We start from the raw sequence: 26,300 nt of genomic DNA, 5'->3' as shown, positions 1-26,300 counted from the left end.
GCCCATCTTTCATGCAACACAATAGCAATAATACCTTGACAACATTGTGTCAAAATGCAGTCATGCAAGTGTTAACTATCTGATCACCTTAGTGGGAAAAATTTCAGCTGAATTTAATGGGGTTTAGATCAAATACTTGTATGCAGTATTGTGTTCATGTACTTGCATTCAACACAAAATACGGCCACTTTCCAACCTATATAGAATCACACCACCAGCTCAAAGTACTCAGGTCACAAAAAGATTGATTGTAACCCACAGGGTTTTGGACTGGAGACAGAAAATGGCAATCTCAGAAGTCCAGGGCATACTTTCTTTTCCACAAGTCCAATGTCACAAGTTAAACTTCCAGTCACATAATTGCACACCACAGTGGGAACAAGTTCAGCTTCATTTCACACAACAGAATCACTCTGTACATCAGAAATTGTACTTAGGCACAGAATGACTGGATAAAACATGCAGAGTCCAGGTTTGCACCTGTAGTACAAGCCACTGAGGTAGACTCAAGGTGCACCATTCATTGTGATGTGGAGAGAGATCAGGTGTGTGTCCATCCCATGAGTACCTTACTTTTATACAATGGTTTCAACTTTACAATATTACCAGGGATATTAATTGTTAATCTTAATACATTGTGTTCTTCAAGTAGGAAGGGAAAAGAAAAAGTGCTATATTCTTTCAGATAAGTAGAAAGGGGAATGGAGAAACAAGTCAAATTGTTGTTAATTAATTGTTACCATAGTGCCATAATAGCAATCAAAGCTATTATAGTCACCCGGAAAATCTTCACAGATTTGGTCTTTGATAAGCAAACCTAGGGTAAAAAAAAAAAAAAAAATTGGTTAATTCAAATGGCACATATCTAAGCAACTACTAGTAGATTAAGAAATACTACACTGGGTTGACTTTACATCACCTTTGTTTCTTTCCTGATCACCCCTATATATGGGTCAACATCTACAGAGAAAAACTTTAGTAATTAAGAGGTCCCTAAGACTTTCATAGCACTGTGCATTGTTGATAGTTTGGGGGCACAAACATTGTAGAAGAAGAAAGGATAGATAAAAAAAACAGTTCCTTGTCCTATCTTCCTGCCATTTTTTATACTTTTGAAGTATTTCAAAATCAAAGAACTCAGTAAGTGTCCAGAACTAAAAGCTCAGCAGCTTTCATTATGTGCTCCGACCATGTGAAAGCAGGACTGGTACAAACACAGAAGAAAGGCACTTTCCAAACAAGTAGGATAATCTTAGATGATGGAGCATTTGACTGTCATTATGGCACAAAGCATATTTGACCTATTATTTTCTCTTGCTCTTTGGCACTGGCACAAGCAAAGTAGGCAAATGAGCATTGGTTCATATTAAAGAACAGGGCTTGGCAGCCTAGGAAGACTGTCTTGAAAAAGGTCAATAGATGTATTTCCTCACTCATATGATCCCTTTGAAAAGGGGTATCGTATCCACTTCCTATTCCATGATACAGGCAAGAGAAAGTGAAAGCAAATCACAGTGAATGACTCAGACAATATTTCATTTCACTCACCTTCCTGGATTTTGGTGGGACTGATTTTACTGATGGCAAGAGACTATTAGCTCGACTATACCTGCTGTAAGAGACAAGATCTCTTTAAAATTCAAATGCTTCAGCAAGTAATGAAAGAAGAAAAGACATTTTTAATGTGTTAATGTCACTTGCTTTTGCAATTTTAACATTTACAAAGGGAAAGGCAGAAGTGCCAGCAGATTAATTTTCAAGGATAAAGGTTTCCAGTTAACTCACTCAGGTGAATGCTCTTAAATGCTACATTTGATTTTGAAGAAAACTTGGGGAAATGGATTAGAAAGAGGAAACATTCATCACTTCCACTGAAGCACCAGTGAAAATTCTTTCTTGCAGAAGATGCTCCTCAGATTTGCTTTAGAAACAATTTCCAAGTCCCAGAGCTGTAATTGGGCATAATCTACCCTTTACTTCATGCAGCAGAAGCAATTACAAAAATTACTGCAATTTAACAGCCATTTCAAACATTAATTTCATCAGTGACTGAAGAAATTTGAAAAATTTGGGGTCTTTTGCACAGCTTAAATACTGGAAAATAGCTGAACTCTACTGTCAAGTAAAATCGGTTTTCACCTCTATCGCTTTAGAGATCACCTTAACAACTTGTCTGACAGCTATTAGAGAACATCCCAGCCAGAGGTACCTGACTTTGCTCTCTTCACTGACTGTTGACTTTAAACTGTTGATCCGTTTCAGCCTGGCCAGTTTCCTATTCCACTGTTCCAATTCTTCTATTCTGACTTCAAGATTGTTTGTTAGTTTACAAAGCTGCTTTACAGCACCAACATTCTCCATAAAGATCTGATCCTGAGAAGAAAACAATGACAAAAGTAGGCACATAGTAGGTACATAGTATATTCATCAATCAGGTGTAACAAGCAGAAATGAGTGCAGAATTCACTTAGATAAACACAAGTTATCTCACTGTAGATGGGATGCATGTATGACCATAAAATCCTTTTGCTAGGCATTTAATTTGCAGTAAACTGAAAATGAGAACTTGCAGAAAAATTTGAACTAAAGGGATTTTTACATCAAGAATTTAAACCGTATTTTACCTTCATACCATGCTGAAACCTTAACACTGTTCCAGCAGGCATCTACTACTTGATTTTTCTGTACTTTAGCTGAACACAGATTTTAGCATCCCTTAGCAAATTGTACATCCAGCCCTCTCCCTACAGGTATTAGGTAGGCTCAGACAAACCAGAGTTTCTATCCATGTTGTACAAATAATATTAATCACACAGAGATATGTGAGACAGATTAAAAACCACACCAGATGTCAAGCTCTGATTATATAATATTTTGCTCTCCCCTTCAGCCTCTCAAGTCTCTTACAGGAATCTTGCAGGCTCTAATAACATGATCATCTCTGCAACTAAACCAGTTTAGACACTCTCCATTTACTACTTCTGGATATTTCACTAGGGAAAAGCCTCCTATTCTCCTACCCCTGCTTATCATCTCGGTATCAATCTGCTGCTGGAGATGCCCTCAGTATAATCATCCAGGCAGTATTTTATCCATTTCTGAGTCAAAAATTGTTATTGATCCACTGCAGGAGCATAATAGAAGAATACTTTGTTGTGTGTGAAAGAATGGCTTTCTCATACTAATGTCCAACCAGACTGCTGCCTTTGGATGAAGCAATTACTGCAATTAATGTTGTTGTGTTCCAGTCTGGTCAAGTTAAGCAGAAGATAAAAGCAGTTTTGCCTTTCACATTGTTAAAGCCATGCACACCTTTCTTTTAAAGGTGACTGCATTCCACAAAACCAGCCAGCATTCCATGCAATCAGAATCAGAGCACACTATCAGTTGCAAGTCACAAGCTTCCCTACTGCCAGAATAACAAGAGCCCATTTAAATAAAATGTCACTTCAAAATTATCTCTTGTACCTAGAACTGTGAAATCACTAATACGGACACTTGGCCAATGATACACTGCAGCTGCCCTTTCCATTGTCTTCAAATCAAGCATGAATTGCTTCTAGGTGGCTTCAACTAGCTGAGAATATTGCTCTTCTCACAAAATGAAGGAACACTCTATTTGAGAGGAAAAAACTGACCAGAGTTTTACTGCCCTTCTAGTGACAAAGTACTGAGCACAGTGTGAATGAGAAAAAAAGATTCTGTTTCAAAAGACAAAATTGCATATAGTTGAGACATTTCTCTAGAAAGTAGCAGACCCTGGTTCAAATGTAATGTAATCAATTAGTTTTACAGAGTTCAACAGCTCCAAACTGACAAAGAGACACAACACCAGCCAACACCGTACTTATCTGGAATATGCGAGAATAAAAGTTCAAGGTCTCATCACCTGCCACACTGAAAGAAGAGAAAAACACTGTCCATTTATTATTCAAGCTGCTAAGCTATTCTGGAGCTGGGAGCTCCAGAAATTTAAATCAGATGTTCCACCTGAACAAGACATGTTCCAAATCTCTGAATTCAATATATGTCTTAAACTGCTGGACACTGATCTCTCCCGATCCTGTCACCCCAAAGGTCATGGAATTGACATTCACATGCTCTGCCACAAGTGTTAGGAGAAAAAGGAGAAAGCACAGATTTATCTGACCATATTAAAACACCAAAGTGCCTGTGCAGTAATCCCAGATGCAAATCTAGACAAGTAGTCAAGAAAATTTTAAGCAGCAAATAAACCATTGCTGTAACAATCCAGTCCTGCTTGGACCACATACGCAGCAGGATCATACCCTACGGTCATGAACAGAAAATAGGCATTCTCCATTTGTAGGTCACATCCCTGGGAGACATCCTGGCAAGTGCTCTCCAGAGAGCCAAGGTACAGAGAAGAAAGGGAACATGATGGGCCCAAACAGCAGTGCTGTGAGGCACTGTTTGAGATGGTATTTTGTGTGATATTTCAGCAAGGAAGAGATATGAATCAAAAGCTCAATTCTCCAACCTAAACTTCTGTCAGATGAAAAACCAGAGTACCTCAAAGAAATTTTGGAGGCATTCAAAAATGCAAATGATGGTACAGGTGTCATACCATATAACTGGAAGGCCTAAAGGGCAAAATTAACTTGGAGTCACCTACCACCACTGCTCTTCTGCTAGCATCTAGAAATCAGCTACAGGATGGAACTCTGACCAAATAGAGCAAATTTTCTAAAAATCTCCTTTTCAACAGTATCTCCAGAAGTGCTCTTTCCACAGCTTTATTCAAGGTATCTAATTCATACTTCTTTTATATGGAATACAACCCAGAAGATTTAATTTAAATTATTTATAGTCTATCAAAAGATAACAAGTGAAATATTTTTGTTTTCTCCAACTTTGGTGGTGTAAACTTGTATAGAATAATGAAAGAATGCATTATGATAATGAATGCAGGATTGTGTTCATGGTATCATCCAGACAAGATAGTCACCTTTCTCTAAAACCTCTCTCCTCATTATCAGCTGCAAGTGGGAAAAAGCTGGGAAGTGGTCTTTGGCATGCAGTGAACCAGCACCCAGCAGAGGGGCTGCCTTGCGCCAAGTGCTGTCTGCAGCCTGGTGTGACTGGACTCTGTGACTGACAGTCCCTTGCAGCTGTATTTCCACAGGAAAAGGAGGAGAAGAGAGCACAGGACAATACCTCAGCAGCGTTTCCAGCCTATGAGCATGGTAATTATTTTGTGTGACATTTCATAGCATATGATTTCGAACCTATAAAAAGCATTTCAGATTGCCAAAAAAAAGCCCCTACACATAGAGCTAGCACTTGGATTTGGTATGTAAAGGTTATACCAGGATTAGAGTAAGGAAGTTTTTATTTAACAAACTGAATGCCATCATTGCTTATTCACTTGTGGAACACTTAATTAACTGAAACACTTAAGCACAAAATAATGTTTTGGAGTACCACTTGTTGAATCAATGCTATGAAATCACTATCCACTTCTATTCAGAAAAGTTAGGGCTTTTTCTTTTTAACTGTATGTGTATATAGAATTGTAACCAGTTTTTAATATAGATACTTCTTGTCATTAAAAGATTCAGCCCATTACTAGCAGCTGGTGGTTCAGTTTTTCTCCATGATTCGCCAAACACCCTTTCTGTAACACATTGGGACTACAGATTTTTGTGGGGCACAGCACGTGTTCACAGCTCCCCACATGAAAGAACAGTCTAAATGCACATCCCTACTTTCTCCCTCGAGACCATACCTTGTCAACCATGAGGAAGTTTTCTATTTTTTCTCCATCATTACAAGCAACATCTCCAACTTCTCTAACAGCTTCAGGTAAAAGCTTCTTCACTTCCTGGGCTATTATTCCTGTTCAGGAGGTTACAGAAACTAATGTCAAGAAACACACTGGCATATCCATTGACCACTCTAAAAACTACAGCCAAAGCAGAAAAGATTATCTAGAATTTCTCTGGGGTAGGAAGATCCAGGATTTCAGGGATTTTTCTCCATTCCACAAGAAAAAAACGCCAGAAACCTTTAGAATTCTCATTTTTCTGCAGAAAGAACAAAATAGTTTGTAAGCACATACTTCATTCTCATTAAACTTCTGGAAAATAAACTTCCCATCTTTAAGAATTGAAACAGAAGTTGTAAAAGTACAGACAATACCTAATTTTGGCATTTTTATACAAGAGGTACACAGCAAAGTGTGAAATTGCAGTAACCTAAATAATGAGGATGAAATAGCAGGATATTAAAAGACACTATGGCACAATAAATATCAGTAGATGTTAATGAAAAATGGGAACAGAGCTGACTTTATACCTGTTTCATGGGTATCTTTTATTCCCATAACAGATGCAAATTCAGGCTTGTAGTCATATTCCACCAGCCTCATTTGTGTTATTCTTCTCAACTGCTCATTTGTGTCGACCTAGTTGGAAAAATACCAAGATTTACACGTTGAAACATTAAGCATGGCATCTAGGACACCACTGAGAGAGCAACTAGCCTGACACAGTCATTTGGCCAATCATCACATAGAAAAACACAGACAACTTTCCTGTTGCCCACTACCAGAGTGCTATTTGTATTTGCACTGCCAGCTCCCCTTCTGTTTGACAACTCCCAGCTTCCGCAGAGAGCCTTCTCCAAAGTCTGTAGGCGGTTGTTCTCAGAGCACAGTGGCACATCTGCCCTCTTTAAGCCAGCCTTTCAGCACAGCCAGGATACAGGAGCTGCTTCTCGCGTGGGAACAACGATCCCCCCGTGCTGCAGCGCAGACAGCATCGCCCTGGAGGCTGCACGGGGCTCACCTCGCGAATGTTCTGTTTTGCTCGGCTGTCGGAGGGGTGCATGACCCTGCCCATCACTTTGGCGTTCCCGCAGACCACCAGCGCTTCGTCCGGCGCGTCGGTGTTAATGCCCACGCGACCGTGGTAGGCTACGGTCTCTGGAGCACACCCTCGCTGCCACAGCACATCGCTGTCGTTCTCAAACTGCCCTGGGTTAGATGCCTGGAAGGAAATCGTTTGCTTAAAGATACAGTATAGCATAGATGCACTATTGTTTATTGTTGCGGTGCGATGTCATGGTTTGCCTCACATACCCCGGGTTTCTCCCTGAAGATTCCTTCCCCAGGTGTGTCACTCACCTCTCCTTTCCCCACCCTGACTCCTGCTGAGTACTGCTTGTCAGACCTGGAATTCCAGAAGGCTGTCGAGTGATTGGGCAGATTCAAAAGATGTCCTCCACCCCTGGGGGGCATCAGCCCATCCAGGTGTCCTTTGTCCCTGGAAACTTCCTCTCCCATACCTGGTTGGTGGTCCCCGTATTCCTTCCCTCCCCCTCTCCCCTGGGTAAAAGGGCAAGCAGACCATGCAGTTGGGAGTTCTGTTGGAGCTGTTGCTACATTCAGAGGCCTGCGGGCCAGAATAAAAACCCTGGATTGAAACCCTCCATCAGAACCCACTCCTTCCTTCACCATCACCTTAAAGCTTCTCCAGCACAGGGAAGCCTGTGGAGCGACCCTCTAAGAGAGGCAGCTCATCCCAGCTCCACTGGAGCTCCGACACCCCTGGGCTTGCCCCAGCATGCCCAGCTGCGACTCACAGCCAGCCAAAGGTGTCTCTGAGGTGAAACACCACAGCTGCTGCCATTTGGTTCAGCAGCAGGGCCCAGAGAAGCCAAGGCTTGTCCCATTCAGCAATACTGGTAACTCCAATAGTTTATTCTATTAGAATAGGTTATTCTGTTAGAAATACAGGGAAAATGAAAAGCCAGATCTTAAATATTGAAATTGTGTTCAAGAACTTTTTAACACACTAACAGAAAAAAACAGTGGCATTATTTCTAAGGGTTTCTGCTCACACTGTACTGGCCTCATGCTTTTTTCCCTTGAATTCTACTTTATTAGCCCCTTAAGCTAAGTCGACAATGTCCAAATCTTTCCAAATTTTAACTTTGACATTATACCACATAACCATTCTTTATCTACCACTAAATTTTAGCTGAGACTGGAAATCAGAAAATAGAAAGCAAGGCAGAATTTAAACACATGTGATTCATAAAATCCTCTGTAATGTTTTAAATTAATTCATCTAGAAAATTTCATGTCAAGGAAACAGGGCCTTTTAAAGAACACTAATAAAAGAACAGAATGTGTATAACAAGAAAAGGCATTTTATTCCAATAGTTCATTTTGGGTTGTTTGTTGTTTTGGGTTTTTTTTTTAACTTTGTATTCAGGCCAAAACACAAAAAGAAGCCAGGCTTTCACAAGGCTCTGCCAGCTACAAGGCCTGGCACTGTGTACTCACCACTGTTTGTCACAATTAGAGCATGATCTGATAAGCCTGACAAGCCCCACTCAGCTGGTAGCTTTGCTGTGTTGGAGTGTCTAAAGGGCCAGAAGATGAGCTGCTTTTCCTCACAGTGCATTTGCATGGCTTTGCCACTTTAAGGTAGCCAGTGGCTGATTTGCTTTACCCTGCCACTGAAGCCCTGTTAGACAGTTGGACAATTTCTTTTTTTCCCTTCTATTTTTCCTGTTGATATTTTCACCATTTCAGACCAGAGCTTCTTGATCTGACCTTTTTTTTTCCTCTGTCTGAAATAGTGGCCAGATTTGAAAAATATCATTCCATAAATTCCTGTTCAAAAACTGTCTAACATGAATTGAAGGAGCCCTCTTCATCGAAATTTCAAAAGAATCTAATATTAAAAATAGTTGGAAATGTAAATTTCTAAATCTTACATAAAAATATATATCTCGTAAAGTAACAAGAATGAGACAATTGTGAGAATTCAACAGCTTTCCCAAATTATTAATAATGTGATATCTGTAACAATGTCAGATCCAGAAAAAGAAATTCAGATGAAAACAGGATTGTGGAAATTAATGGACAAGTGAAGGAAAATAACTATATATGCAGGAATGATGCAAACACACTGCTTCAGCATCCAGCTGAAGCAAAAAAAAACCACAGCAGCAGCCAGGATGATAAAACTTCTCAGCCATGCAGAAAACTGCTGAACTCCACATACTGCTTTCAAGGTCTCTTCACAGCTCCACCCAGAATGGAGCTCCAGGCCATGATGCCCCCCAAAAACCGAACTATAACTACAGAAAGAGGGTTTATGGTACAAGAGGATGCTCAGATGAAAAATGAGCCAGGACTGAAATCATCTGAAAGCCCCCAACTTCCTTTGGAAACCCCTGAGCAACACCCCCCATGCTGGAGATTTGCCCTTTTGCTCTCCCCAAACCCAAATGCTAAACCACACCATAGTCACAAGCCTAGGCAGATATGGGCCAGAAAGGATTCAAGCAGTAGCCTGCACAAAACAATGCCAGGACTAAAAGCTTTTGACAGCCCTTGACTTTTCTTTAGAAGCCTCTTCCCAGCTCCACTTAATACACCAGAGCTTTTGGTCTTGCTTGACTCCAGGCCAAAACGCTAAGCCTGTTCCTCTCCATAAGCCAAGGGCTAGGAAGAGTCCATGCAAACAAGAAGTAGCTCTTCAACTGACCCACATCAAAAAGTTCAGTGCACTGCAATCTTCCAGAGGCCCTCTCCATCTTTTGCAGCCCCAGCACGTCACCTTACATATTCCCCTTCTTTCTAAGCCCTAAACTTAATATTCACCCTAGAAATAACTATAACTCCAGACTATGCCCAGCTCAAACATTAGCCACCACCTACCGATCACAAGAAAAAGGGGTCAGGACTGAAAGCTTTCAGCATCCTCCACCTTCCCTTGGCAGTCCCCTTGCAATCCCACTCCTTCTGGCACTCTGTGTTTCCCCTTTCTCCAATTCTCCATAGCTCTTGTTACACTACAGATATTGCTTTTTTCTCTTTTCTGAGTCTAACAGTGGGCTAAAGCTGAGTACTGAAAGAAAAGCCTTCTGTGAACCAGGCAACTGAAAAGTAACAGTTAAGAGAGAAAGAGATTATTCTTCCTTTTGTTGATATTAAACCTATATTGCTGCTATCAAAATGAGAGGTGGGACACTCTGGAAACACACTGGAAAAGCAAAGTTATAGGCCTTAAACTTCCTAGAGCTGCTTGACCTTCTTTCTTTGCTTTTTTTTCCTTCTCATCCTCCTTGGAAACTGAAGACTCTAGCTAATGAAAGGTTTTACAAAATTCTTGGCAAGTGAAGTAAATTGTTTCACTGCAAATGAAAAAAAGTCTGGAAAAATCAATATATTTTGTACTAGAATTCATAACAAGTTTCTTTTGAAATCCTTCTATAGTTCTACTTATAACATTTTTAATTTCTGATAATTAAAAGATAACATACTTATACAACATGCAACTGTAGGTTTTTTTCTCAATCTTTTTGACTCAGTGGTAATTTTTATTCTCAAGAATCATGACCCCTCAATCTCCTGTGAATATCAAAACAGTAAATACTTTTACATGAAAGTAATACAAATTTATACCTACCCTCACAATGATCTTTTCAGAGACATTTGCAGATAGTAAGTAGAACTGGTCCTGAGAGACAGCATACAGTCCAACCACCAGCATGAAGTATCTAATTTAAAATTGATTTAATCAAGACAATAATTGAAGCAATTCTTTCTCACAGAAAAGAAGTTTTAAATACAGCTGTTATTATTGATACATAAAAAGACAGACAATGTTTTTTAAATGTATTTCTTACAATATAAAAGAAATAGTATTTCCTTCACTCTTAAGAAATATGCTTTTACAAGCTCCACAATCACTGCAAACTAGCAAAGAATACAATAATTTTTAGAAATTCAAGTAATGAAGCTTGAAAGATGAAAAGCTTTCCTGCCTCTGAAGAAAATGGTCATTATGTGGGATTTTTTCCTTCCTGATTTTGTCAGCCATTATTCTGGCTATGATTTCTTGAAACTACCTCTAACCATGAGGATGAAGTTTGGGGTGTTTTATTCTCATATCATTCTGTGACTGCAGAGAAAGGCTTTCAAGAACATACCAAGTATTACAGAATTTGGAAAAAACCACAGATTTGATAGCAGCGATTTTTCACAAACATTGTCTCCATTCTAAAGCAGACCTTCTCTTTTCTACTTCTAACACACAGGCCAACTAGCTATGGCAATACCTCTGGTCAGGATTAGGTTTCCCCTTTTTTCTCATATTATTTGCTGTTGTTTCACTGAAATGCAGCCGTCCCAGTGTTACTTTAGTTGTCTGGTCCCCTGGCAGATCAACTCTAAAACAGAAAAGAAAACAAGATCAGGGAAGTTAATATTTGGAGATCAGAAGAATAAACATTGATTCTGCCAGTGAGTTAAAAGCTCAAGAATGGCAGAGCTCCAGAGAGATGCTGCATGCATGTTTCTAGCAGAGGCACTCCCCCTTAAAAAGCACTGTAAATGTATCTCATGCTCATATAGGGCAGGAACATTCTGACATTTTTTAAGATTGGAAATGCATCTGTCATACAGCTCTAAGCAGCGTAAAAGAGTGTTTTAGCTGAATGTAAATATTTTGGATAGCCATACTTAACATGTGCAAACCTGTTGAAAATTTCTCTTAATGAAGTGTGACCAGGTGTGTACTGTGATTCTCTGTGTGCAACCACAATGAAATCTGGATAAAAATCAGAAAACTGGCTTAGAGCTACTGTAATATTTCAAGAAACAGCTACTTCATATTTCAAACCAATCATATATATTGAAACAAAATGGAATAATTTTCTCAAAAATCTTACTTTACAGGATGAAAAGTTTTTTTGCTTCGATCTGATTGAGACTGTTCAATAGCAATTGTTTCATTTGGAGCTTCCACCTATAAAATAAAAATAATTTTCAAAAATGACAAGAATATAAAATTTTTAAACACACAAAAATTGAAATAGACATTAATAGGTAAATTGTGCCTAAAACAGTGAAAATGCACTCATTTCTAATGGAAATCGATGGAGGAACTGACTGCTGGATCAATTGATAATTGGCATCTAATCTGAAGGCCCAAGTCTTTCTGGAGATGTCATTTAAAAAGGAAAAAAAAAAAAAAAAAAAAAAAAAAGGAAAGTAGTGGCATTAATTTACAAAAGAAAGAATGCTTTCTGAATCCAGACTTTTATTAGCTCATTCCATGCTCAAGCATGAGTGCAGATATTCAATGTGAGAACAGAACCTATGTAAGGTAGTTATATGCTCTTGGTGAAAAAAATTATTAAGAAAATAGTTCAATTATTTACCTCATTGCTAATGGATAATTAAAAGTAATAATCTCAAAGAGGCGACACACTTGCCTTAATTCCATAAGCTTTCAAGTAAAACTTTTCTATTGGTTTCCTCCCCTGCTGAGTTTTGACATATTTTGGATGTCCAGTTATTCTAATATGAACGGTGATTTGGAAATGATTCTTCTTTTGGCACACAAAGGCATCATCTGCTGTTGAAAAATTAAATCCTTTATCTGTGACAATGTGATATCCTACAGCAGGTCTACAAAAACAAGGAGAAGGAATGGTAACTTTAAGTACTGACATACCTAAGTGATATCTTGAGCTCCTTTTTTTTTAAATGTGTTGCAAAAATCCACCTGATTTTCAGTGACAAACCTGGACTAAAAATACATCATTACAATCACCAGTTCTACAGTACTTTCTTCTTTGACTGTCAAAGGTGTAAAAATGAAAACACACATAAAATGTCCTCTAATTCTAGTCTGAAAATAAAATGTTTGGAAACCAGAGGTTGAGAGGCTTGCATAATCCTCACTTACAAATCTGATATAAAGGAACTCTGTGCACCTAAGGGCACAAACCAACCTTTTAGTGTATTCAATCGTTCATTACAACAGTGCTACAAACCACAGTCTGCAGCCAGTGCTCCAGACAACAATAAGCTAATGAGCCAGCAAGACTCCCCACTTTGTTCACAAACTCCCACAGCAAGTGCTTCTGCAGAAGCAGTGGGATTCCAGGAAGGCTTTACTTAAGCTAAAAGAAAAGCTATCAATACCATCCCTCCAGCCTGACTTTAAGTTCTCCATCCCACTCTGAGCAAACTCTAAAGTAACTCCATTTTATTTCTTCAAAGGACAATTTGTCACCAAAGAGAAAGAGTATTGTGTGTCTATGACTCACAGGAAACAAGGAAAGGTATCAGAATGTCTTTCGCTAGAGACAGTGAACTCACCATCCCAGCAATGCTTCCAGTCCTCTGATTTAAGGATGGATAATTCTGAAATAACTACATGGCAAGGTTCTCTTATATAGACGTTGGCTTTTCTTGTTAATGAAAGTTTGATAATGGTAATCTTGTACGATGCTACTAAGAACCTCTCATTAACACAATTACTGAAGATGGATTTCCATTACTCTTCCATTATTATTTGGAAAAATCAAAATGTACAGACTTCATAGGAAATATACAGACCTTATTATTGTTTTATAAATTATGAACAGAAGCCCCCTTTCAAACAACTATTGATTACCTGGGACAGGAAATAAAGAGAAAACTACCTACTTCAAAATGACTAAGTCATGTGTTGCTTCATATTTAAAATTATAATGAAGATTCTACCATCTCCTCAAACCATCATTATTAAAGAAGTAAAACTTAATCAGTTTTTTCCTACAATGGGTATATTTTTATATATATATAGGAAATTAGTATATTTCATAGTAGGGAAAGGAGTAGTTTTTCATATTTAGGTGTCAGCAAGGTCATTAGCTGATATTGTTAAAGCAATTTTAGACTATTTTCCTACACACAGGCAACCAGCTTGAGAAGCAAAGTTACAAATGTCCACATCTCCAAGCTGCAGGGTTTGGAACAATGGTTCCCAAAGAGCAATTTCGTATTATAACTTTCTGAGTATGTAATTTATAGTAAATAAGAGCAAACATATATTTTGTTCTGAGTCCACAAAGAATGGTGAGTCATACCAAGCAGTACAGCAAAATTTGGAATAACTTTTAGGTTGCAATAGATATCCCTGTCACACAAGCATCCCTACTAGAAATATGCTTCAAATTCCTCTTTCTACTCAGAATTTGGACAGAGCACCACCAATATCAGACAAAGGCCAAGAATGTGCCAAGCAGACACAATGAAGGGCAGAATAAATACTACAGTAACCTTTTCTAATGAATCTACCTCAACTAACAGCATTTTTGCTGTGAAAATGAAACAACTAAGACGTTCAAGTACTGTATGAATAAAATGGAAAATAATAATTAACCTGAGAAGTACCCCTCAAATGGGTGCAGCAATTTGAAGGCATGGGATAAATCCATGCAATGGATTGCAATGAGAAGCATGTGAGTGTTTTGAGGCCAACAGAATACAGGATCCCTACTCAGAAAATCTGTGCAATGTGCTGTATTTACAGTGCATCTTGGAACAACAGCACAGCCACTGACCTCACTTAAAAGTAATACTGACTTCCTCTGAAAATAACACCTCAGTCTCCTCCCACAGTAATGGCAACACAGAGTGTATTGGGATACTTTATTGCTAATCATCACATAGTCTTTTTTCACAAAGAAATGTGTCTGGAACCTTAATTTTAGGTGTACGGGAAGCAACAAGTAAGTGGGTAGTGGCAGGAGAGCAATCTCCCACCATCAGCACACAGCTCTCATGTAGTCATTGACTGAAAGTGCTGCCAGGAGTTGGGAGCCTTCTTTTAGAGTGAATACTCCTATCACAAATTCAGCTAGAGGTTTCTGGGTCCAGCTAGCTCCCAAGGACTGTAGAGGTCTGCTCTCTTGTGATGTCAATCAATATCTCAGGAGAAGGATTGTGTGGGGCACAGTAAGATGTGCAATGCCCTTATCTCCTGTGTGCAAACAGGGAACATCAGTGTCCAGCAATGACACTGATAGGCACCCAGATCCCATGAGACATTTTGGCAGGTTGGGTGAGAGGAGCATTAAAATTTACTGTGCTATGCAAGTCCCGTGCAGACAGTGACAAACTTTTTGCACCAATCCTGAACAACTAACCAGATGCTGTAGAAAAGGTTTCATTTGTTAAAAGGGTTCATATGCTAAGTATTAGAATGATTAGATTAAAATCAGGGACATAGCGTGAATTTGGAATGATCTTTTCCAGATCATGTGCCAAAAAAAAAGTATTTACAGTTTGATTAACACAGCAAAAATCTAAATCTTTGACTGAACAGCTGCATGTCACCCACATATCTATAATTATTAAGACTTGAGTTGTATGAGCCCAGAAGTAATACCGGTAACTTCTAATGTTTTCCTTTAATATTTTAGACCACTAGAGGAAAAAGTGTTGCATGCTTCATAATTACTTGCCCCAATGCATTTGACAAAATAAACAAAATTTACCAGGTATCTTAACTCACTTTTCTTTTGCTCCTAAATCCCTGAAGGGAAATCAGAAAACCTGGCATTAATTTCAAACAGTGTTTCAAGTTCAATTTATCTGATACACCTGCAAGTTAATATTTCATCATGCCTGTTATACTTCCTTCTCTGTTCTTATTTCCAATAAGAACAAATGATGCCAAATGTATCATTTATTCCTACAAAACTACAACAGATAAAAAAGGGGAAAAAAAAAACAAAACAGAAGAAACCATTGTTTTTTCAAGTGCAAACATCAGTGCTTACAATTTTTCATAATTAGAGTCAAATAAGCTGTTCCACTGAGAAGTTTGATATGGTTGCCATGTAAGAGCATGACAGCATTTTTCCAAAGCTGTATTCTGTCCATCACTGTCATATTCTTGCACTTCAGCAGCACAGTCCTTTACAATTGCTGTAGAGAGATAGTGACAATTCAGTTATTTCTTTTGGGACTAGCAAAAAATCCTGCATAGACACTTTTACAAATATATTTACATAAATGCACATACATATAAGTCATAAATGTATTGCATATATATTTAAATGTGATTAACCTTTGCAGTTATTCCACAAGATTGTGTTATATTCTCTTGCTCTAGAAAATAAATTTTTCAGCTTTCCTGATTTGCAAAACAAATGTTTGATTGACATGACAAGTAGTTCTTTCTATTTTTTATTCTCTCTCTCAAAAGGATGAATAGTTTCCTTCAGGGGAGGGGGGAAGAGAAGGAAAGCTAAGAATTCTACTGTACATCTGCAACATTGCAAGCAGCAATTAAGCAAAATAATTGCATTTGTTTCCCATTCCCTCTACCACAAGTTTGAATTGAAGAATATACTACAGGAGGCACAGTTTTCCAATAGCAAACCCATTCACCACTACATCTGGTCAATCTCCTTCTGCTTTCTGCCTATACATTAGAGAATTCTTTGACAGACAGGGTCAACCTCAATTCTCTGAGATATTATACATTTTATGAAGACAGAGGAGAACGTGATAAGAGAGACAGATAAATAGAGTGCAGTAAGGATAGGAGAAAATCAGTCCTTGAGCATATAACTAAGATCCATCCACAGCCAGCGACAGCACAGTAAAACAGCCTTCAGAGTCACTTCAGGCCCAAGCTTCATTTGCAAGCACCCACTTCTGACATACAGCAGAGGATAGATAGAGAGATAGAGAGATAGAGAGAGAGAGAGATAGATAGATAGATAGATATAAAAACGCCACAGTAAAGAAATTCACACATCACTTCTAAATTATCCCCGTGCCATTTTCACCTATGTCTGTTCTTTTTCCAATGCATGTGTCAGTGAGATGTTATTAAGAATGACACCCAAAGAAAGCTTGTTTCAAAGCTATATCTTTCAGTATTAAAAACAGCAAGAGCAGTTTCAGATATAGAAGTGTCTGCTTGTCTTCTCTTTTCAGCAGTGGTTGACTTAGAGGACTAGTCACAACCAAGAAACACTGAATTAACAAAAGATATCAAAGAAAAAGCAACTTACTAAATCCAGTTGATATTCATTAAACATGTTCTAAAAGATTGATTTAATCCTGACAAATAACTTCCTCTGAAGAAATAACAAGCCACTCAGCTTTTTCACAGACATGGGTAAAATTCCTCAGGTAAACCAGCCATTACAAACTGCTCATTCAGAGAGCCTCACACTTCACAGAAGCTGATTCATTTCTGTACATGCCTAATAAGGTTTTTTGTATCAATTGGTATGAGGTTTTTTTTGTTTTTTTATCTTGATAAAACAATGAACCAAAGCAATATGGGGAAGGTGGGAAAGAACATACAGCTTTTACCAAGCTTGCTTATGCATACACTTTGTAGAAAATTAAACATGGAGTGGAGGAGATAATGGGAAGTGGTAATCCCTTTATTCATCCACCCAGCTAATTCCATGTTCAGCTGACCCAAAATTGTTTCTTTGCCCAGTCAAGTTAGTGCCAAGCAAAGTAAGCAAAATATATTACCATTTCTGTAGTGGAGGTTCACATATGGAAAAGGGCAGAATATTCTATCAAGAAAAGCCTCAGGAAACATGAACTTCTAATGCTCTTTTCTCTTTGCCAAATAGAAATAAATCCTGGTTTTCCAAAAAGGTAAACTGGGTAGTAGAGTACAGACCACTAATGCCATTACCTTGTCTGAGCCAGCAGGAGCTGTGCTCCTCTAGTATTCACTTGTCTGTGGCATAAAACACTAAATTTCCTCTTCACACACGCGCTCACCTTGTCGGGAATCCTGAGACTGGACTGGAGACTCAATCCCATCTCCTAGTAATTGGGACAGCTTCCTTTTTTTGCTTGATGCTGCAGAAATACTTTTGTAAAAATACATGTTTCATTACTCCTTTATAAGTTTAAACATAGATATTACAGAATCATAGCAAAAGAACACCCAGGTATCTCTTATCTCATTTTAACTGCACTGCCATCCAAATTCTGATTTGCTGAGGGAGGAGACTGTTGGTGGGTTTTTAAAACTGAATTATCTGATTTTTTCCTTCCAAAACTTCTTTTTTTTTTTATTTCACATGAATAAAGAAATTGATTCCATTTAAAAATTTCTACAGTGCATAATTGGCACGGGTTTAGTTTCCTGACATTTGCCTTAAAAATCACAGCTTTTATCTTGAATAATTTTACTATTTACCAGTTAATGTTAAAATACCAGAACATTTTAAATAATTGAGCATCCAGAACACATTGGTGGGTTAATATGGCAGATAGTATACAATTACTGCTTCACTTGCTTACATAGATATGACAATTCCTTTTCTCTTATGGTATTGGCTAGAACACTTACAAGATCCTCATGCACAAATCTCTAAAACAGGTATTGCAAAACACCTCAATATTTTTATAATCCAGTTATGAAAAACCTGTTGATTTCTCATTAGCCTTCTATTGTTTTAAAAATTGAAATGTGCTACTACTTGCAATCTAAACCTCGATCAAGGTATTTTAAAGAACACTCAACCACAAGTGTCTCAAAAATGTCTAAACACTGCCATCCTGTGGAAAATCCTACACCCACAGGGATTTACAACCAGTCTTAAACCAGTTCTACTGGCTTTGCATGTCTCACCCTTTGCATAAAAGCTTTATCATTTACCCGGACATCTGAGATGCATTAGGCTGGAAGTATGAATAATTAAAACCCAAACAGCTGGAGGATGTCGAATGATTCCACGGAGTCACAGCATTTTCTGTCTTCAGGCAGGAGCCCTGGGAGGTGGTGCAAGGGTACCCCATGGCACTGGGGTCAGGGTAAGTCTCCATGAACCTGCAGGGAAGCTTGCTCGGTGCCCCGACTGATGGGCACGGGAGCGGAGGCTGCAGCCCACCGGGCCACACAGCACCACACCATGGGGCTGAGAGAAATAAAAAAAGAACGTAAGAACAAGGAAGAGGAGCTGGAGATATTCCTACAGGCTTGGGAGAGGCCAAACTCATGTCACCTACTTTGTAGCTGTGGTGGGGAACACGGTTCTGAGCCAGAGTCTGGTGGGGAGTCTGGCAACTGGCTTTGCCTGGGGATGAAAAAGAGATTTTAATTTCTTCTGGAACAAGACATGGAGGACAACAACAACGAATGCTGAAAGCAACTGGAGGGAGATCACCAGGCTACTGACAAGGGTCTTCAGGAAGCATTGCTCACCATGTTTGCTGCCCCTTCTCACAGGAGCAATGTCCCCTACACTTCATCAGACCATCTCCTGCCTCTCTGCCATGAAGAAGACCCAATCCCCATCCCTTTTCACCCAAATCCCCCTTCACACTTCAATCCTCCTTCCCATGAGTGGTTCTTCAGTTATCTCCAGGCACACCAGTGACTCTCGACATATGGTGCTCACAAGGGATTTAAGCCCCATTCTCTCTAAACTAGTGGTTAAAGATCTGTGGCATCTTCAGCTCTTTTAAGGAAGAGAAAATCCTATGCCATCTTGCTGCCATTCAAAGGAGCTACAGAGGCTTCCTCTGTTACATTAGGAATAGGTGGAGGTTCAAGAAATGGATTCTCAATCCTTTCCTATGAATTGTCAGCTCAAACACTGCTCTGAAGCCTGATCTGAAACACAAGTCTTAAGGTGCATATTAGGCTAAAAATGCTGCAGCAGAGGAAGGATGACAGAAATCTAGTGAGACACACCTCCTGTACCAAAGCTGAGTGTTCTCTCAGAAGCTGAATAAAATAAAATTCCTTAAAGAGACATCCTCATATGTATAAAAGGCATGTTCACACACACAGAGCAAATACTTTCAAGCATCAATGGAAATTTTTCACTCTATTGTTTCCCTGGCAGGTTTTATATTTCTGAGTTTGGATAGCATTAAAGAGAGCAGTTTCATTTTTGGTTACTGCCTGTTACTTTTGACATGTGCTTGTGTATTTCTTAATGGTATTGCTACTGGTCTTCTAACATGTTACATCCACAACCCTGAATTTTGGGTTAGATTCAACCACACAGCTCCTCTTTAAAAATCAATTTTAAAATTCCACATTAGAATATTCTTTAATTTCCTTCAAAACAGATTCTCTGATGCTTTTAAATACCATGACTATAACACTCTAAACGTTGTTTTCGACTTTGAATACTTAGTAAATATTTCATTTTCATTTTTTTTCCTGTGACATATTTGATCCATATATACTGAATGCCAATTGTGCTTTGTAAAATTTTAAAAGATACATCTATAAAAGTCTAAAACTTCCCTTCTGCACATTCAGTTCATATTCTCACTTCAAATGTTGCCTTGGTACTTCATTTCTGCTTTAATGTAGATTATTTCACTAAAATAGAAAGACAGACACTTTCTAGGAGAAAGTATTTATGAAGTAAAGAGATAGTAGGGATATATCTCCAAGTTAGAATTTCACTGAAACTGATACTGTGCTTTTTGAAGGAAAAGAAAATAATCTGTAGTTTAAATGATTCTACATTACAAACAGTATATCAATGAGATGCCTACTCAGCAAAGGACATGGCAACCTTTTTTCTCCTTTCACTGATAATGTGGAAGGTATTACTGTGGGAAAAGATGAGGAAATCACATGATGCTTCACATGTAATGCAAGAGAAGAATAAATGTAATGCTGATCACCATTCTGATGCAAGATGATCTTTAATGGAAATTTCAAGGTACATGCAAGACCTTGGTGGCAATAGCACCCTGTTCATTGCACATGATATTATGGAGTTCTGCATTTTGTATGTGTATTTGGAGGCTTTTAATATTTTTCTCCTTTGAAGTATTTTGACATGTTTCTTTATGAGATTCTATTCTGTTTACGCACAAATTTTCTGCACTACAGACAAATGCTTAATAATTTGACCTGTACAGATCTAATGATTCAGTAAATGTTCTTAATGCCATAAATAACAAAACAGAACTCTAATATTACTGTAAAATCCTGTTCAGCCTCCAAAACTTAATAGTTTTGGTTTTCTTGCATGTAAGTACTTTGTAGCACTATAACATCTAACTTACTTAAGCTACATAATAGCATATATATACACATTTACATTTTGGCGATACTTTATGTATAAAAGCAAAATAACATTTTTAAGTTGTCATACAGGAGTTCAATAATCTCATTAACCTAAAACACGTTTAGTCACTCTAAAAATAAAGTTTATGGATATTTACATACAACCTTCTTTTCATTCTTCTTTACTTTTATAGTGTGGGCAAAGAGAATTAATTCATTATTCATGACTTAGAGCAGTTAGGAGCCTAATTGGCCCACTTTAAATAAACATGTGCTGCTGGATCTATCTAGAATGAAAACTTCCATGCTTAATTATTTTTAAAAATCCCTTCTTGCTCTGCTTCTTGGCAAGTGTGAGTATCACGCTATTAATAGTATTTTGCCTTGAACAACAACCATCTGACAGTGGTCTAGATGAAAGATTTGGTGTTTAAGTCTTTGATAGGTCTGTACCACACAATTTTCCACCCCTGACCATAAGCCTTTGCACTATGTATCCTTTGATAGTTTTAAAGTTAGTCTCAAAAGACACTGATGGACAGTTTCTGTTCTAACTAAGTATTAGGGTGAAAACAGTAGCTCTGCTTCCTTCAGACTGGGGGACTTCTGTTATTCTCTCAATGTATTATACAGTAGTCTCACTTTTATCACTTTTTCTGTACATAAACAGTAAATTAGCACTTACAGGAACGTTAAAGTAACAGCTCTGCATTTAATGTCACAATTAGCTCGACAGTTGTGAATCAACTCAGACATTCTTATCACTCATTCCATTGAATAAGAAAACTACCATATTTCCATTACTGGCTGTAGTTAATTTTGTCTAAGTTCTCCTATGCAGCTTCAAGAAAAAATGCCAAGAGAGCCACAATCCTCTTGAAACTCAGATTTTATCATGGCATAGATAAATTGTTTTTATCTACTAATAAAACAATTCAAGAGCTGCAGCTAAGGAGAGGAAGTAAATGTTGCTATAATACTTACAAAGTTCCAAACTCTATGTCACTACTAATGAATTCTTCCAAGAGGCTTGTATCCACCATGGGATTTTCCAAGGCTCCATGTACATCTTGCCCTAAGGTTAAAAGTAAAAAATACAGAAATTCACAGGGAATTGTCAGTGCTTCAGAATAAGTGATGCTGCCAATTTTCCTACACAAAGGAAAACCAAATCTGCCATGTCTCATGTGTAACAAAAGGGTTATGCTTCTGGTTTAGTCATCTGGGAAAAAGGATGATGAGAAATGCAGAGTAATTAACAAAGTACAGGGGCACTGCAGATGACAGCGCAGCACTGGGCAAACACCACTGAATGCACGGCATTAAGGCTTCGGGGGAATTACTACAGCAGGAGGATAAAGGACCACAGTCTGCAACTGAGAAAAAAGGGTTTTGAAGATAGTTTCCATCTCCTTTACATTGAGGTCTTAACAGTTTTTTGGGTTGAAGCTCAGATATTGTCTTACACAGATCCACTTGGTGCATTAGTACTCGCAAGTACTGCAATGAATTTCTGATCTAAAACTCCATTTTAAAATCCACCATCTGAGTTTAAATAAAGCCCAAATAAAGCCTTAAAAATGTTTGGTGGTTTCCTTTTATTCTTCCTAAAAAACCAGCCCACTAACATGTTAAATGTATTGGCAAATAGAAAAGTTCAGTACTTTGTCCTGTGTTGCTTAGTAACTGAAGGCTATAAACAGGTTTTATGACTATAAAGTTTCCGGAATTCATGACAACTTTTGTAGAAAGTCAACGGGCACTCATTGAAAAACCCAGCCAAGCAGCCTTACTCTGCAGGCTCCCCACCTCTGCAGCAAGCCTTCCATAAACACAGGTGTGGCCAGTCAGAATGCAAACAAGATAAGGACCTCGACATTCCTGCTTGAGCTGCAAGTGCTTCTGTCCCATTTCACACATGATAAAATGGACCAGCCCACACAGCCGGAGATGTGAGGCTCAGCCCCAGAGTCTGACACCAGCCATGTCCCCCCCAGCTCAGCAGCAGTGGGTGAGAACACAAAAGGTTAATCTCTGCCTCTGAGTCAAGGAGTAGTCACTGCTTTTGGCGCACTTGCTGTCTTCTCACTGTACTACCTTGCACAGGACACTTACCCTAATGTATCTTCAGCTCCTTCTCTGATGTCTTTGTCTGATACTGTTCCTTCTTGATCCAGTGTTCAGAAAGGACATTCATGCAAGCAGAACCTAAAAATCCACTACCTTGCACAGGATTCCCTCAATACATAAATCCACATTGCTAATAAACATTTCCCAAATTGCTTTGTGGTCATAGATTAATCTAGGTATTGTTTACTTATTGGTGCTGTAGGCTTAATTTTCACTGCCTTTCACGGGGGAATAGCAACTTGGAGGTGTTCTACTGATAGATCCTCACATCTCAATTTATTGACGTTGTAAACAAAACTGTCCCATGCACACCAGAGAACAGATTCAATAGGTGCAGCCCACCAGCTTATCTCAGCAAAACTGGAACACACAAATTCTCGAAGCAGCAGCAGATCGCTTTGCAAAACCAGTTAGAGAGTGCAAAAGAGCCTGAGTTTCCTTAGCAGACTTCCTCAAACCTGTTGGATTCTCACCCTTTCATTCTTCATGTCTGAATGTAAGGTCTCCCTACCTTGAATTAGAAACCTTTCTCCTTTGTACTAATGTAGTCCACAGGAAAATTATTCTCTTCTCTACTTCTTCTTTTACCCCACCTGTTCTTCCTGTTCAAACCACCAAACCCTCATGAAGAATTATATACTTTCATTACTAACTTGAGGCCAGAGGTCAAATACAAAATGTTTTCCTGTACCATACAACCAAGAATCCATTATTTTGACCAAGATCAGAGACAGGTTCTTTGGAATCAAATACAGCTCTAAATCAAACATGGACAAGGCCTTTCAAGTGGACATCCCACAGTTCAGAGATTAGCTCTGTTGCTAAGTGACGATAACAGAAATGTCTATCATTTCTGCTTAATCTCTCCACTTTGCATGAACAGCTAAGTGGTGAGGAGAATGAAAGAATAAGCAGTGCTGGGAGAGGAAGGAAGTACACCAGGAAGACAGGCCACCACTAATGAATGTTTGTGACGCAGGTACATGGAAGATTGGGTACATTTTGCTGCCCTGCAGATCTCTGTTAATGTACTTTCCAGGTCAGTGCCGTCACGTGCTGGTACTAGCATCCGTTTCAGCAGAGGATGACCTGTTGGATCATAAGCAAATTTATTTGAAATGGTGGCATCCATTTCACAGCTATTTGATCACAGTAAGTACTTAACAGATATGGGCACCAAGCAAGACAGTCCCTCACCTGGATGTTACATGCTTGTGAGAGCAGAGAACTAACTGTGTGTATGTGGCAGGACAAGCCCTACGGTGAGGCCTCTGTGAAGCACAGAACCATGTGCCTGCCTAAGAGCTGCTGGAGGATATGTGGAGTCAGCAGCCTCAATCATCAGCTTGGCTCTGCTTGCAGTTCACAGTTTATGGTGCAATGTGCCCAGACGTCTCTGGAAGAGTCTACACTGAGTGACACATTCAACTTTGGTGTCACTGTGCAGAGGACTACCAGCTACCCAACCAACAGATGAAGATCAAAGGACAAGCCAGAGCCATGACAGGGGTTCACACACAAATGTTTGCAGAACACACACTGCAGTCACAGGCTGCATATGATTATATATTTTTCTCATTTCTTCTTAAGCGTGATACTTCTGTTGTTTGTCCCCAAGTCTAAAATCTGTCAGTACTACCACTGTCTTCTGTTTCCTGTCCATTCTCACCTAGCCTGTCCCTAATACTCAGCCACAGGCCCCCAAGGAGAACTGAACTCCAGCCTATTAATTTGGCAGTTACTCTTTGGCAGACATCCCTTTCTTTCCTCCAGGCATGAGGATCTCACCACCTGGCTCCTCAGCTTGACTCTATGGTCCTGTGACCAAGTCTCAATCCCTAAAAAACCTACCTTGATCAAGTCTCTGAACACTTTCATGTAGCCTTATGTATAACTGCATTTAATTCAGCTGCCTCTTTTTCAGTGGTATCTAAATGGAAAGTGAACGATGGGGGACAGAGAAATAGTATTGACTAAAAATCAATACTAAACTAGTAATTTCCTGACATTAGAAGAGGATGCCAGGAAGCTCCCAGCCAAGTCCAGTTATCTGTAGTAAGATCAGTGTTAAAACATCAGCTACTTTACAGAGGAAACATTCCTTATATACAGCTCAAGGTTTAAAAACAGCAGAGAACATGGTCAGTGTTCAGTAATACTTTCTTGCTGAACAGACAAATTCATGTTTACTACAAAGCCTTGCAACTTGAGGGATATGTTTCTGCTTGAGAAGTAATAACTGATTTCCACGTAAAGACACTTTACCATGAAAATAAGTATTTTTTTTTACAAAAAGAAGCTTCAGCACTTCATGAGCTCCACTATACAGGCTCAGTGGTCCAGCTGAACCTCACTGACTTACACTAAGATAAGAATTACTTAAGGGGCTTATACTTATAGGCCCTTCTTTCATGGTAATGGACTCCAAAACTGGTTGCCATTTGAATTGTGTATAAAAGTTCAGCTCATTCCAGTTTGGACAGACCTGCAGGAACAGATCTGCTGTCATTGACACAAGCTGCAGAGTACAGGGTTGTAAGTACAAACCAGCTGCAGCCAGCCAGAAGATATCTCAACCTAGGTTATTCAACTTCAGGAAGACCTGTTAATACAAATTGTAAGGAGCAAATCTGTGTTGATAGGCTTTTTCCCCCCAAAGTAACATTTTCTATAGAAACAATCTTATCATCAATATTTTGTATTTTCCATTTCATCTTTTATTCCCGTTTCAAACTCTCATCCTTAAAATGCTGTGTGGCACCTCTGAGGTTTAAGTGTTTTGTATTTTAAGGGCATGTCCCCTCAGTGGCTTCATTACTTCCCACAAACTCTAATCTATGTTCCATGTTACCCATGCAGAAGTATGATTATACAGAGAGGTGATGATTCCACTAAGGAAGAGATTTCTTTAGATCACAGACAAAACACATTTCAGACATCTCAAAGTACCTTACAACAGAAAAGACCAAGTTCAACAGTGCAACTAGGATGACCTTCTACCTGATCTCTCTCATTGATAACATCAGCAAGAACAGATTGTTCTGCCACACACAGGTGGAAGAGCTAATTGGGAGCTCTGACCTTACCTTGACAAATAGGAACTTACAGACTCTAAAATGCAGAATGTTTTAATTATAAATACTCATTTCAACAAGAATAATAGGAAAAAAATCTGCATCAAAGATGAAATCTCTAATGTGCAAGTGAAATAAAACAGAAAAAAAATAGAACTTCCCAGCAACACTAGACAAAAGCCATTTACTTGAAGGAGAAAAAGCCATGGTCAAATCCCAGAGTCATATCTAATCTAAAAGGTCTGTCAAC

At 38.8% G+C, this 26,300-nt stretch overlaps 1 protein-coding gene across 1 annotated transcript in view; it reads right to left on the bottom strand.

The window, feature by feature from the left end:
- MYRFL (myelin regulatory factor like) overlaps positions 1 to 26,300 on the bottom strand; it is a 40,055-nt gene that overhangs the window by 11,422 nt on the left and 2,333 nt on the right. Inside the window, exons 2-16 of the mRNA XM_041465506.1 lie at positions 21,831 to 21,921; positions 18,818 to 18,885; positions 18,468 to 18,726; positions 17,582 to 17,673; positions 15,601 to 15,748; positions 12,259 to 12,454; positions 11,713 to 11,789; positions 11,101 to 11,211; positions 10,449 to 10,539; positions 6,810 to 7,010; positions 6,319 to 6,427; positions 5,750 to 5,859; positions 2,210 to 2,373; positions 1,549 to 1,612; positions 741 to 817 (exon numbers count right to left, since the gene is read on the bottom strand). Of these exons, the coding sequence (XP_041321440.1) occupies positions 741 to 817; positions 1,549 to 1,612; positions 2,210 to 2,373; positions 5,750 to 5,859; positions 6,319 to 6,427; positions 6,810 to 7,010; positions 10,449 to 10,539; positions 11,101 to 11,211; positions 11,713 to 11,789; positions 12,259 to 12,454; positions 15,601 to 15,748; positions 17,582 to 17,673; positions 18,468 to 18,726; positions 18,818 to 18,885; positions 21,831 to 21,921 (1,858 nt within the window). The remainder of the gene's footprint in view (positions 1 to 740; positions 818 to 1,548; positions 1,613 to 2,209; positions 2,374 to 5,749; positions 5,860 to 6,318; positions 6,428 to 6,809; positions 7,011 to 10,448; positions 10,540 to 11,100; positions 11,212 to 11,712; positions 11,790 to 12,258; positions 12,455 to 15,600; positions 15,749 to 17,581; positions 17,674 to 18,467; positions 18,727 to 18,817; positions 18,886 to 21,830; positions 21,922 to 26,300) is intronic.

The sequence above is a fragment of the Pyrgilauda ruficollis genome, unplaced genomic scaffold (assembly GCF_017590135.1).
Source record: "Pyrgilauda ruficollis isolate IOZ18807 unplaced genomic scaffold, ASM1759013v1 scaffold19, whole genome shotgun sequence".
Lineage (NCBI taxonomy): Eukaryota > Metazoa > Chordata > Aves > Passeriformes > Passeridae > Pyrgilauda > Pyrgilauda ruficollis.
Note: the sequence above shows the minus strand (reverse complement) of the source record. Positions and strands in the feature narration are given on the sequence as shown.